Genomic DNA, 14610 nt, shown 5'->3' with positions numbered 1-14610 from the left:
ATAAGATTGCAGGATAAATAAAATAACTAGTTACTGCGTTAAGATAGATTGCAGGATAAATAAAATAACTACTTACTGCCTTAAGATATAAGATTGCAGGATAAATAAAATAACTAGTTACTGCGTTAAGATAGATTGCAGGATAAATAAAATAACTAGTTACTGCCTTAAGATAGATTGCAGGATAAATAAAATAACTAGTTACTGCCTTAAGATATAAGATTGCAGGATAAATAAAATAACTAGTTACTGCCTTAAGATATAAGATTGCAGGATAAATAAAATAACCAGTGTAATCGACTTCAGTTTTATTTGATAGTATGGCACTGGCAACCTGGTCATCAATTGAGCGTACATGTATTGTTAGTATGTGTTATCAAAAATTACGAATGATGTTCTCATCAATGGGTGTGTAAGAAAATTATTTTTCCAACAGGCCTAATGTTTACATCTTTTAAAATTGCTTTCATTTTGTAGGCATTCATAGACCGATTTATTAATTATTGTTAATAATTATCAACTAAACTGAGATTTATTTACAGCGGAAGAATTCCGTGATGTACAGAAAGATGTCTGTGACATATTGAAAGGAAGAATTCTGGTTGGTCATGCGTTGTCCAATGATTTGAAGGTATTTTGATCGTTAGTTTAAAGTCACTGATCCCAGTTCATAAGATACCTACCTTTTCTGTTTTGAGCTACTATAAACACCAAATGTAACCATAAACACATTGGCTTGCTGAAATCAATAATTTAAGCCTGAAGTTTAAGTGAAATGTAATATAATGTAGAAATAAGCAGACAGATGAATATTTATTGTTATGGTTTTATTAACTGAAATTTACCTTTTATTTAATGTTCATTTTTCAGATTATGTCTTAATAAATGTATTATATTTGTTGTTGGAATATTAAAGGTAGGGTCAACTCCAACAAGAGCCTTATGTGTTGGAAAGATGCATACCCGGACCACCAACACATACTGACACTTTAGCAAATTAAAAACGCGTAATTTTAGAGTTAATAAAAAACCATGATTATTCCTGCTAACTGGGGGCAGCCATTTTGTTTCGTTTTTGTGACGTCCGGTGGGATAGCTTGGGGCGAAGTGACGTCAGCTCCTGACCATCTCCTATATGTACGGTGTACAGTGTAAACAAAAGCAGTAATTTTCGACAAGGCGCTTCTCTTTGATCAACCTGACTTGTAAAACAGCATAAATGACGCAATAATATAATAAACTATTTAACTAAATATATTTCAAGTTGCATTAACGGAACAAAATGGGGTTATAGTATTTTTCTCTGTTTAATAATCCAAAGGAAAAATGTACACTATTAGGCCTATTGATATGCTACGTTGGAGCAAAAACGACAACCCACGATACCCAAGTGATAATATTTTTTTTCTTTGGGACTACGTAATTGGTCAGTTCTGTGGTTTTAGATGGAAAAGTCTACTTAATCAATACAGTAATAAACCATGTCCATTACAATTTTAGGGGCGACAGGTAATATTCCACAATACCGGTATGTATTTTTGTGTCTAGACAGCGTCAATTAACTGGCTCGTCTGGTTACCAATCAAATACACACCTGCCAATCAGGAATTACAGGTAGAAGCAACTAACAGCATAGACCAATTAACTAAGAAAGCACTCCGTGTATCATTTCAGTACGTAGGTTAATGCATGGGCAAAACATTGTTAATTGTTTCGACTTGTTGTGTAGCCGCTTTGACAATGGTATTTTATTTTGTATTGAATAATACTGGATATATATATAGTACTGGATATACTTATTACTGGCTTACTGGGATGTGTATTATTACAGAACATTGCAATGTATGACTATTTATCATCCCGCAAAAACCAGGTAGATTGTGTTTCTCTAGTTCTAAGGCTCATTCCAGACGTGACGCGTTAAGCATTACGTAACCACCAGCTCGCCAGAGGGCGTACTCACTGAGATGGTACAAAATGGCTGCACCCGTTATATATAATAGCCGTCACATTTAACCGTTTTATTAATTAACTATACGATTATACGTGTTGATATTAAGCAATAATGTGCATTATATATCGTTAAATATGCATACCAGACCAAATGCCTTAATTGTCCTCTCCTTTAATGTTCTCTTTTAACATAGTCATCATGAGTCATGGTAATTTATGGAAACTGAAAATGGCTTTATAATTTTTAAAATTCCATTTAAAATAAGCAGCCATTTGCAATTATCAACAGTTTTACAAGCATGTAAACTGTAAGCTAGCAGGGAGGGGGTTAATGCCAACATACAGTTAAAATAAACAAAACTGATGATGAACTTCTTCTTTTTTTACATTTTTTAAAGTATACTTTTAGGAAGTGGTGTATCAAACAAGAATAAAGTACATTAGTAAAACTTTTATTATTTGTGACCAGACCCAAACACAGAAACATGCTAGCAAATCCTTTGAACAATCCATAGAAAATGTCTTTAACCAGTCTCGGAAATGCTTGTAATTGTCTTGATAACAAAGTACAGCAAACCTCTTCAAAACCAGACACCCATGGGACCAAGTGAAAAATCCAGTGTTACGGGGTATCCCGTTCAGAGAGGTTCTCTTTTATACTGGTATTTATACAGGGGCCATGAAAAATATCCCATTTTGAGGGAATTCTGGGGTAAGTTCAGTCAACCGCTTGTCGCTAACGTCCTCTAGACTGATTTATGCACTTCACGTTAAACCAAATGGCCACGTTGGGAACCAATCAAATAGTTTGCGAATATTAGCTAAATGTTCGCTGGCTGAATTTGGGGCTGGTTTACTGAGTGTCCAGTTTTAATGGGTTTCACAGAATATGAATCGTGTTTGAAGTGTACATGAAGTGTGTTCTTGTTTTAAGGGTTTCACAGAATATGAATCGTGTTTGAAGTGTACATGAAGTGTGTTCTTGTTTTAAGGGTTTCACAGAATATGAATCGTGTTTGAAGTGTACTTGAAGTGTGTTCTTGTTTTAAGGGTTTCACAGAATATGAATCGTGTTTGAAGTGTACATGAAGTGTGTTCTTGTTTTAAGGGGTTTCACAGAATATGAATCGTGTTTGAAGTGTACATGAAGTGTGTTCTTGTTTTAAGGGGTTTCACAGAATATGAATCGTATTTGAAGTACATGAAGTGTGTTCTTGTTTTAAGGGTTTTACAGAATATGAATCATGTTTGAAGTGTACATGAAATGTGTTCTTGTTTTAAGGGGTTTCACAGAATATGAATTGTGTTTGAAGTGTACATGAGATGTGTTCTTGTTTTAAGGGTTTCACAGAATATGAATCGTGTTTGAAGTGTACATGAAGTGTGTTCTTCTTTTAAGGGTTTCACAGAATATGAATCGTGTTTGAAGTGTACATGAAGTGTGTTCTTCTTTTAAGGGTTTCACAGAATATGAATCGTGTTTGAAGTGTACATGAAGTGTGTTCTTCTTTTAAGGATTTCACAGAATATGAATCGTGTTTGAAGTGTACATGAAGTGTGTTCTTCTTTTAAGGGTTTCACAGAATATGAATCGTGTTTGAAGTGTACACGAATTGTGTTCTTGCCACTCGACAAAGTTACCTTTAACATCTGTGGCAAACCAATAAAACTCGGGTGGATAAAATACATGTCTTTGTTACATGGAATTAATTGTTTTCCTCCTTTTATTAAATAGGGGTGGGATGTAGCCCAGTGGTAAACTGATTGATGTGCGGTTGGTCTGGGATCGATCCCCGTTGGTGGGCCCATTGGGCTATTTCTCACTCCAGCTAGTGCACCACCACTGGTATATCAAAGGCCGTGGTATGTGCTATCCCAAGGTTCACACACGCTTGAAAAGGCCCTAAATATGAATGGTTGCCATGAAAAGTCCAAATTTTGATGATCTAGCCCTAAAAAGCCCTATATTTTACAGGAAAGTTCACAAAAGACCCTAAATTGGGCCATATAAGCCAAAAATATATCGATATCTACTTTCATTTGTTGATCTCTGTGCTCGCTCAAATGTTGATATGTAAACAATGCCAAAATGATACCAATGATTCATTCATAAATCATTGTCAATGTTCGGTATTGTTTGTAGAAGGATTCATTTGTTACTTCCTGGGACCGCTTGATTGGTCATTCTAAAACGAAACATGTTTCTAAAATACTAGTCAAGAGTCTTAATCTCGGTGCAAACTAAATAAGATGGAATAGTCTAAAATTATCTTAACTGAATCAGACATTTATGTCTTTGTGGATTCTACGTATTTATGTTTATAAAAATGTGTAGGACATACTGTTCTCTGTCGATTCCAACGGCCCGCACTTAAAATTCACTTATAAATAATAATGTACCGTACTCATTGTCATTTTGCAAATATATGCCAAACATGACATTTTTTGCACTGTTTAAAATTACTTTTATGAAAATGAAGTTTTCGCGTGCTTTAATTTATTGTTTTGAAAAGGGCTTTGGCACGCATAAAAATGAAAATATCAGAAAATTCCGAAAAAATATTTCCATTAGGTTGGTCACCCTGAAGTTTTAGTCCCTAAATTTTACTTACATTGACCCTAAAAAGTCCTTAAGAAGCCCCTAAATTAGGTTTGAAATTTCTGTATGAACCAGGTATCCTATAAACATTTCCTTCCTTTTACTAAATAAATAGGTTTTGTTTCTGGATCATCCGAGGAAGACAGTACGAGACACTTCGAGCTACAAACCATTTCGCCAGCTGTTCAACGGGAGAACGCCGTCACTGAAAAAACTTACAGAGAAACTTCTCGCGGTCACAGTGCAGGAAGGGCAGCATGATTCTGTGAGTTGAACTCTGTGCTAAATAAATGGCTTTCATCGCATGATCATCGGACTAGGATCGATCCCCGGTGGTGGTCCCACTGGACCATTTCTTGTTCCAGTCAGTGCACCACAACTGGTATATCAAAGGTCGTGGTATGTGCTCTCATGTCTGTGTGATGGTGCATATAAAAAGATCCCTTGCTACTAATGGATAAATGTAGTGGGTTTCCTCTCTAAGGCTATATGTCAACGTTACCAAATGTTTAACATCAAATAGCAAATGATAAATAAATGAATGTGCTCTAGTGGTGTCGTTAAACAAAACAAATCTTTTCATGACATGATCAGTATCGGTAATAATTAAATGTTTTGACCAACTAAGAATATAGTGTTTGCTGCAATCTAACTGTCAATGTCTTACTGACATAAAATACAATACTGGCCCTTTCCAGGGCAGTACTTAGTCCAGAATAACTAGGAGAGCAGAGTAATTATAAGATATTAAACAAGCTTCCATTTTATATCATGTTTATGTCCAGAGTGAAATAATTTTCAGTTGTCACAAATTTTAACGAGTGACTATGAAAATTATGTCGCGAGGGATGTAAATATGATATCAACTGGCAGCGAGTTTAATATCCTATTTATCAGCCATATTGGATCTTAATTTATATCACTCAACTCATTTAGTTGATGTTGTAGTGAGCAAATTGATGACATTATCGTGCGGCATCAAAGTATTACGTCCCACTTGGCATTCTAGTGCTTATTAGTGGGACGTAACACCAAAATATGTACCAAAATATTTTTAACCATATGGGTAATAATATAGGGTATTCTCCAGCTCAACAAAAAAGTCATCTTCTTCATTTATTTAGTGGCCTCCATAGGTCTCTTCCTTGACCCCGGATTCACTGCTAAAATGGTGACTCTGGTTACAGCAAATATAGAATTTGCTAAAAGAATGTAGCAAAGTAATAGGACCTTTCTTCCCTGGTCATTTAGAATATGCTTATAAAAGACTCCCTCCTGCTAAGAGTGACCTCTGTGGCAGCAGATGATTTGTCATCTCATGCTAAGACCGAATCCTGTAATTGTTGTATGTCTGATAGTTGTTAAATAAACCAGTGCACCACAACTGGACAAAGGCCGTGGTATGTATTTTCCTGTCTGTTGGAAAGTGCATATAAAAGATCCCTTGCTGCATTACGAAAAATGGAGCGGGTTTCTTCTGATGAGTCAGAATTACCAAATGTTTTACATCCAATAGCTGATGATTAATCAATGTGCTCTAGTGGTGTTGTTAAACAAGACAAACGTACACTTGGTAATACCATTTATCATACTGCTACTAAGTGAACTGATGTTTTCCTTCACAAGTCTTTTGTAAGTTCAGGACAACAATTCACATATATGCAATATCAACTGTCTTGTTAAAGTGTCATTCTCATTATGCCATTGGTCACACTGACTTGTCGCATGCGATTTGTTCACCCTTCAAAAATCGGAATGTATAAGACTAAAGTCGTTCCAAGTTAGGTGGTCTCACAGTACGATTTGATCGCATACGACAAGTCGGTGCGACTAATCACATGATGAAGTAGTGAGATGGGAAGTGGTCTTTTCCAGGGTTAAGATCACAGAATCTTACCGTGTTTCTATCTACCCATGTGTGTAATAACTCCTAACACAGAAAGTATCGGATTGTACAAAAAGCAATGGACACATTTCTAGTTTTAATAAACATTTATTCTCCACCACCTAAAAAAGTATTTTTCATCCATAACTTATTTTCCTTGATCAAGGTAGAAAGGATAAAAGTTTTGTAAATAACGAAAGTTTATGGTTGACTTACTTTCTTGTTAACAAATAAAAAACCGGGATGATGGCTCATTGGGGAGAGTCTGAGGTGTAAGGTCACTACACTGACTTTTTACACATTCACTGTTGTATGTGAACATATTTACCTTTACCAATGGTTTAGCCAGGATTTTATTTTGGGAGGTGGGGTTACCCATATGCCTAATTGTCTACAAGTTGTGTTATGGGACGACAGGCAAATATATAGTGGGAGAACAGTAATAGGTGTAACAACGCACGCACGCACGCACACATTCTCAGCTACGCCAGTGCCTTTTGCAGTATTAAGATGCTAAATAATGTGGACATGAAATTCGGGTTTTAAATCTATGTGACATTCCTTTTTGTTCTTTTCTAGGTTCAGGATGCCCAAGCTGCCATGAAGTTGTACACCATTTATAGGAAACGATGGGAGAAAGACATTAAGCTGGGTCTGACAAAACTTAAAAAGAATAAGAAAACCAACTTAAAAGAATGATCGTGTTTTCTAAACTGGTCGGCATTTGCAAAAACGGGCCATGGAGATCCACCAAGCCATTGGATTTATAGATACCATTTTTCAGGCTTAGAAAGGCGAAGAATTTTGAGTTGGGCCATGGAATATCATGGAAAATTAAATAAAACCTTTTTCCTACTTAAAATAAGACAAGACTAGACCAGCTGTTTGCATCAAATCATTATAATAATATCAGATTATGTTGTTGATTGCAGTAAAATTCTTTAAAAATCTCTTCTTTTTTCCCCCTTTTTTAAGTTATGTAAAGTAATAGAATTTGTTTAACCTCAAAGAAAGATTGTTCACCCTGTGTGAATTACAAAAGACAGACTGGTTTATTTCGGCATGTTAAAGATGTGTGAAGTTGGGCTACAAGAGCCTGGTGTCAGTGACAGAATCGTGTGAAAAGATGTTTTGGATCAATTGTTGTTCTCTTCACTTGTACACCTGTTGTCTTCATGGAATTTAGCTAAATAGATGAGCTGCTTTCTTACACATCCCTTGGTGAGAACATCATGCGTTATTTTTGATAACACATGGGTTGTTTATACAGGTACGCGTGTTAACAATTTCAACACATACGACTGGCTGCTCCTAGGTGATGACCAGGTCACCAGTGCCATGCATCCAATGAGAAACAACACAGTGAAATAGATTACACTGTGACGTATAGTTAACTTGACAATCATGTGTCTGTGATGCGTAAGTTAGCTACAAGTGCAATGGCTGTAAATAAATTTTAGTAAAAATAAATGTAAAATTTGTTTAAAATCTTGTTTTTGAGGATATGTAAGAAATAGAAGAATATATTTGTGTCATACAATTTATCTTACAACTCGTTTAAAAAACGTATCAAACTCGCTTTTGCTCATTAGATAACATTTTAAAACAACTCGTAAGATAAATGGTATCTAACAGCCACTTACGTATTATTCTCTGTTTATCACATGAATGGAATGAAGGAAGGAATAAACGAACTAACGAAAGAAAAATGAATGAATGATGAAAATATAGAATTTGTATTAATTAACCACACTTGACCAAAATATGACCGTAGGTGGTAGTTGTATTTGAAGATAAAAGAAACTATATGTAAGTCCAATGTAAAAATATGGGCTAAGACTGGTTTATCCTTCCAGTTCCACTTCTAGAAGGATAGACCAACTTGAATGGACAAACTTCACTTGCACCTCAGTGTTCGTTAGTAGGCGGTAGACAGCACTTGTTTCAGTAGCTACTGCCACTTCTGCCGCCTACTGTGTGTTCCTGTGAAAAATGTCAGTATACATAAATTTTTATTCATTATCAAAATTTGAGTTGTATTCCACTTTTATCTGCATTTATAGACATGAAGCTGGATTGATTCACGGCTAGTATCACAATTAAAGATGCACGCTAAAAAAAAAAGTTTAAAGTGTTTTTCAATATTTATCCAATTAGAATGGATCATCCACATTATTTAGCTTGTCCATGACCCATCGTTCTTTGACATCCTTTATTGCAGTCATTGACTAGGTCGTATAAACATGTATGAATGATCAAGTGACAAGACACTTTCTCTAGTAGTCTCTGTAGCAATGCTTTACGAAACACTGGAAGACATGTTTATTTGGATCATGAAAATGGACAATGCAATGATAGCAAAAATATTTATTGATCAAGTCGGTCGTTGTATTTGTATTTGGCAGTGAAAAGGCATTCGCCTGATGCGCGGTCAGTCTAGTACTGATACCTGGCAGGGCTCATTGGGCTATTTCTCATTATAGCCAGTGCACCACGACTGGTATATTTAAGGCCATGGTATGTGCTATCCTGTCTGTGGGATTGTGTATATAAAAGATCCGTTGCTACTAATGGAAAAATGTAGTGGGTTTCATCTCTAAGACTATGTCAAAATTATCAAATGTTTCATCCAATAATCAATGATTAATAAATCAATGACTAGTGGTGGTGTTAAACAAAACGAACTTTAAATTTAACACATGACGTAAGACGGTAGAGATCGCAACTTTTAACTATAAAAAGGTAAGACGACTTTAACTATAAAAAGGTAAGACAACTTTGATACTTGTTAGAAGGTACAAGAACTTCAACTTTAATGGAAATTCGCAAAGGAATGTTGCCTAAAGGCTTGATGTTGGCCAAAATGTAATATTTCTTTGCCTTACCCCTATCAGCTGCTGCCAACGACCTGTCATGTTCCTACGAGGCATAATGAATTTTAAACTTGTACCAAGTTAGCGTTTGTTTAGTAATGATTACACACACGTAGCAACAACAGCACACGCGTTTAATAGTCAGTAAAATTAACCATCTACATACAAATAAATTGTATTCGTTTCAAAGAGGTTTTATGTTTTTTATTTGTTAATTTTATCAGAATATGGACTTTTAATTATTGTTTTCTGCATTCACGTACTAGGTACAAACATAGTGTTCGATTTCACAATAATACAAATTCTGCTTCTAACTTTGTTTAGTGGTATATTCAAAGTAGGGTGTGTAAGAGGTTGTGGAGTTACTTCCAAACAGAATGCTTCAATAGTGGACTCGTATTCACATAGTGTGACTCTAACTTTGTTAGTGGTATATTCAAAGTAGGGTGTGGAAGAGGTTGTGGGGTTACTTCCAAACAGAATGCTTCAATAGTGGACTCGTATTCACATAGTGTGACTTTTCCGCTGTATAATGTCGATAAATGAGACTATTATAATGGTAATTTTATGATGATCGTTATATTGTAGTGAATAGGAAGAAAAACCCCGCATAGTTTATTGCGGTGGGAGAATTGCCAATGCTTTATTTAAGTATTTGAATAGGCAAATTGCAGGACCGTACAACAAGAATCCGTTGTAACTGGCCCCGTTTGCCACTCCGGTACCGCCATGCGTTGTGCAGTCCAAAATATGTTGCGTTAATCCCGCTTTACGCGGATACGAACGCTGCGCCAACTGGACTGTTTGAAAAAGTTACCTCCCTAGTTAAAAGTGGAACATTCCCTATTAGTTCTGTGTCCTACAAGCAGTAAACAACATGAAGGGTGTCATTCCAAGCTTACCCTAACATTTATGAGTTCATAAACTGAAGGCTCTTGAAGAGAAAAAACAGAAGAGCACTGGCCTAACTTGACCAGTACCACGCAAAAGGGTATACATGTATCGTGATACTGATACACGCCTTGTGAGATTGAAGGATCAGCTTTAGCCAGGCTACAGAACTCAGAGTTTGTAGACGCTGCCAAGCTGCAAAACTCCTTTAGAGTTTGTAGACGCTGCCAGACCCTTGCTAAAAATGCAGTTGTAAATACCGGTATGACTGAACTGTGAACATTTTGTACGAAATATTTTATATTTGTGAGGTCATTTTAATCGTTTTCATAATGAAATATGTGTCGTGTTATTTTGTCATGTTATTTCTCATACATAGGGACCATACATGGAGTGTTCAACTGCAGCTGCGGCGTCTTTTGTGTGTTTAGTTTCCATTTCTTACAAGATCAATGATACTTGGGTCACAGTTGCTCCTGTGAACGTTAATGTAGATACTGACTGATTTCCAACCAGTACACCACAACTGGACAACAGCCGTGGTATGTTCTTTCCTGTCTGTGGGAAAGTGTATATAATTAGATTCCTTGATGGAAGTGCCGTTAAACTGTTCTTCCCTTGGTTAAATATAGGACCTAATTAATAATTTATTGTATTGCAAATTATGTTTTGCTTAGCCTATTTACAATTAAGGTTTAAACCCCCTGTTCTGAACACGTATTTAAAATTGAGCGGCAAATCCTGTTTGGGCCGTCTGTTCATATGGTTTAGCATTTGTAAAAGAAAACACCAAGTTCTGCATTCAGTGCTTTGGAGCCGTTACTCGGATACGATCTGATTTTAGTTTTTATTTACAATTACGGTTCAAGCACGCTGTTCTGGACACGACATCTTTCTGTGTTCTATATCCAGGACATAGGTTAATGGATAGCGAGAGAGAAGTCGGTGTGGTAGTCGTCCACCTCCGTGAGGCGGGACGTATTCCTTGCGGTAAAGCGCTCGTCTGATGTGTGGTCGGCGCAAGTGGTGTCTTTAAACAAAATAAATTGCTTCTTCCACCTCCGTATTATTGGCTAAATTACCCGCTCTGCGTTAGGTCCGATCTGGGAACTTCAGAGATGCGAAGCTATCTTAATCCGGTGGTTTAATTACTCCACCACTGGCCAATGTGCTGCAGTCTGCTGGGTCGATTACCCAAGTATAATACTGCGCAACCGGACACTGTAAAGCTATTAACTAGGTGACAAGTGCAAGCTTAGCTACGACATCGTTCAAATCGATAACACCAATGTCCGATATTCCTATAACGGTTCGTTTTCATGGTGCAATTTACAGTAACGATTTGTAGGCCTAATACGGAGTGTTATTACTACTACTACTACTACTACTAAGTACTACTACTACTACTACGACGACTACCACTACCGCTACCACTATCACTATCACTACCACTACGATATACTAATATTACTACTTCAACTAATAGTAGTAGTATAGAGGGTGTATACTACCAAATCAAATCCCATAGACCACAATAGTAACATATGTGGCTAAAACTCCTTCATGCGGCGTATCAACACCAAGGATATAAAATGAATGAGAAAAAAATGGGGGTCAGCTGCTCATTTCAGAGATAACTGGTAGCGTCTATGACTACCCTAGTTCTGCATAAAATTTGAGTACTTTTTTTTACAGGTACCCCATACATGTTTTAAGAACAAGGCTACTTGACACAGATAAAATAAAATTGCATACATTTTTTGCCCAATCTAATTAAAATTAGCTCCACTATTACATGTGGATCTAACACCAGCCAGTTGGAGCTCATGTCCACCAATCAAAACCTTACTTGCAGAATCCTACCAGTGATTTAAAAATAATTTGAAAACATTCCGAATTATCCTGAGGGTATACGACATGATTCGTGTGAATTACGAATGCCAGTTTTAGGACGTCATTACTCCAGCAGTAACTAATTAGCGATAATTATATGATCAGTTCTTGTTTTTAATCTGGCCATCCGTCCGTCACCATACTGAATGTCAGTAGACCCATTAGGCTATTTCTCGTTCCAGCCAGTGCTCCACAACTGGTGTAACAAAGGCTGGTATGTACTATCTTGTCTGTGGGATAGTGCATATAAAATAGCCCATGCTGCTAATCGAAAAGAGTAGCCCATGAAGTGGCGACAGCGGGTTTCCTCTCTCAATGTCTGTGTGGTCCTTGACGCCATATAACCGTAAATACAATGTGTTGAGTGCGTCGTTAAATAAAACAGTTCCTTCCATACTGAATATATCAACAGGTTTCTAAATGCAATACAATGGCATGATTTTGCATCCATGTTCAGCGCTGGAATTAAGATGCATACTGCTATTTTACTTTATTCTTTAGTCTCATTATCATCCAGTGTCCAGGTTCGGGTCGAGTTTGACCCTTAAGTACTCGAGTCCAATATTTTTGACTCGTGGAAGCCCTATACTGTGGTAAACGTATAGGTGTTTTTCCCCCAATATATAACACGGGTATACAATCGAGCCTTCACAAACCAAGTTGCTTAATGATCTCTGGTTAAACAAACTGGAAAGCTAATATCTCAGCCGAGAAGAGCGCGCTCTAACCTTCATATCGTAATTGCAAGTAGCGCCATTAAAACACGCCTTTATCAAAGGTGCAAAGGATGCAGTTTGAACTGGACAATCATTTCATATGGTCTAGTAATTAATTCATCTTCAAATGGGATTATCTCTTGATACACGCTTTCTGGTGTCGAGAGACTACAATCGGTCATGGTGTAATGATTTTACACAAATGTTTATTTAATATTAATTTTATATTTGGAGAGCCGTCTAAATTACGTCCAAATTCTAAAAGGTTATGATTTTGATTTACGCAAACAAATTTATATTTGGCTATTAATTATAATATTTCAGAGCCATTAATAATTTTTACCAAATTTCAGATGCCTCTTTTTGACGTCCTACTCACCTTTATTCATTTGGGATACAAGTCAGCATGTGCCCCCCCCCCCCCCCCCCCCCCCCCCCCCCCCCCCAGTGAACGTGTTTGAATATTAATATGATATAAGCACGTTAAATCCGAAATTTAATTTGACGGTCACATGTAGGCGTGTGTGTGTGTGTGTGTGTATCAACACTTCAGCCACCCATGAATTCATTGGATCTGCGCCTGGGTAGCCTAACCGTTTGGGTCTCCATACTCCATGGGTCCACCCTGTTTCCTGAATGATTTAGCGCATGAAGAAATTAATGTGGATTTTAACCACTGTTTAACGATATCGTATAACCACTTAAGTCTTCTTTTTTACTTAATTATTCAAACCTATATGAGCTACGAGCATTCTCCTATCCATTTTCTGATTAACCAAGGTTATTACGGATCAAATGTGAGGACTATTGTGATGTTGTTTACTTGTCATGTAGAAATGGGGTCAAGGTATCTTCGTATTACGTATCTTCACGATCAAACTATGTATAGGATAGTGGAAACCAGGAGCGGATCATGTTGGAGGTTGCAGAGGGGCACACACCCACAGCGGAATTCATGTTTTAACTTCCTCGAACATGTTGTTTAAACTGTTTAACTTTCGTTTTGGAGGGGAAGGTAATATCTCTCTGTCGGCTTGCTGTTAATGGTGAAAGATTGTCTTCATATTATAATGCATGCTAGTGTACTTTGGATCAATGAAGGTAGGCCAACGTTTTGAAAACTTCTGCATCCGCACCAAGGGATCTTTTATATGCACCATCCCACGGACAGGATAATACATACCAAGGCGTTTGATATACCAGTCGTGGTGCACTGGCTAGAACGAGAAATACCCAATGGGCCAACCGACGGGGATCGATCCCAGACCGACCGCACATCAAGCGAATGCTTTACCACTGGGCTACGTCCCGCCCCTTGCCTCCCCATATGATAATTCCTGTATACAAAGTCTAGGCGTGGTTTTTTATGTAGCTTTTTAACGGTTCTGGACACCGCTATTAATAGCCTAATGGCCATCGCACTTGCAATAAACAAGTGTGTCATGTTGTTTCTTTTGGGGTTGTTTTGGTTTGTTTTATTTTGGTTTGGGTTTTTTTTTTATTTGTGTGGGGGTTTTCTTAATTTGTGTTTGTGCGCGCGCGCGTGTGTGTGTGCGTGCATCCGTAGTACTCAGTAGTAGAATAGCGCCTTGTTTTGCATGATAACACATGTAACTTAGCTTTAGGTATTTAATTTCGTTATGTTATCTCAGGGGCGGGACGTAGCCCAGTTGTAGAGTGCTCGTTAGATGCGCAGTCAGTCTAGGATCGATCACCGTAGGTGGGCCCATTAGGCTATTTCTGGTTTCAGCTAGTACACCACGGCTGGTATATCAAAGGCCGTGGTATGTGCTATCCTTT

The 14610-nt window shown here is 37.2% G+C and overlaps 1 protein-coding gene across 2 annotated transcripts in view; it reads left to right on the top strand.

Moving 5' to 3' along the window:
- The window catches only part of LOC121367446 (RNA exonuclease 4-like), a 26318-nt gene extending 18931 nt beyond the window's left edge, over positions 1-7387 (top strand). For both annotated transcript variants that reach the window (XM_041491622.1, XM_041491623.1), the window contains exons 6-8: positions 543-631; positions 4668-4817; positions 7017-7387. In XM_041491622.1, the coding sequence (XP_041347556.1) occupies positions 543-631; positions 4668-4817; positions 7017-7136 (359 nt within the window). In that variant the 3' untranslated portion in view covers positions 7137-7387. The remainder of the gene's footprint in view (positions 1-542; positions 632-4667; positions 4818-7016) is intronic.
- The last annotated feature ends 7223 nt before the right edge of the window (positions 7388-14610 follow it).

This window comes from Gigantopelta aegis, chromosome 3 (assembly GCF_016097555.1).
Source record: "Gigantopelta aegis isolate Gae_Host chromosome 3, Gae_host_genome, whole genome shotgun sequence".
Taxonomy (NCBI): domain Eukaryota; kingdom Metazoa; phylum Mollusca; class Gastropoda; order Neomphalida; family Peltospiridae; genus Gigantopelta; species Gigantopelta aegis.
This window is presented reverse-complemented; position numbering and strand designations above follow the sequence as displayed.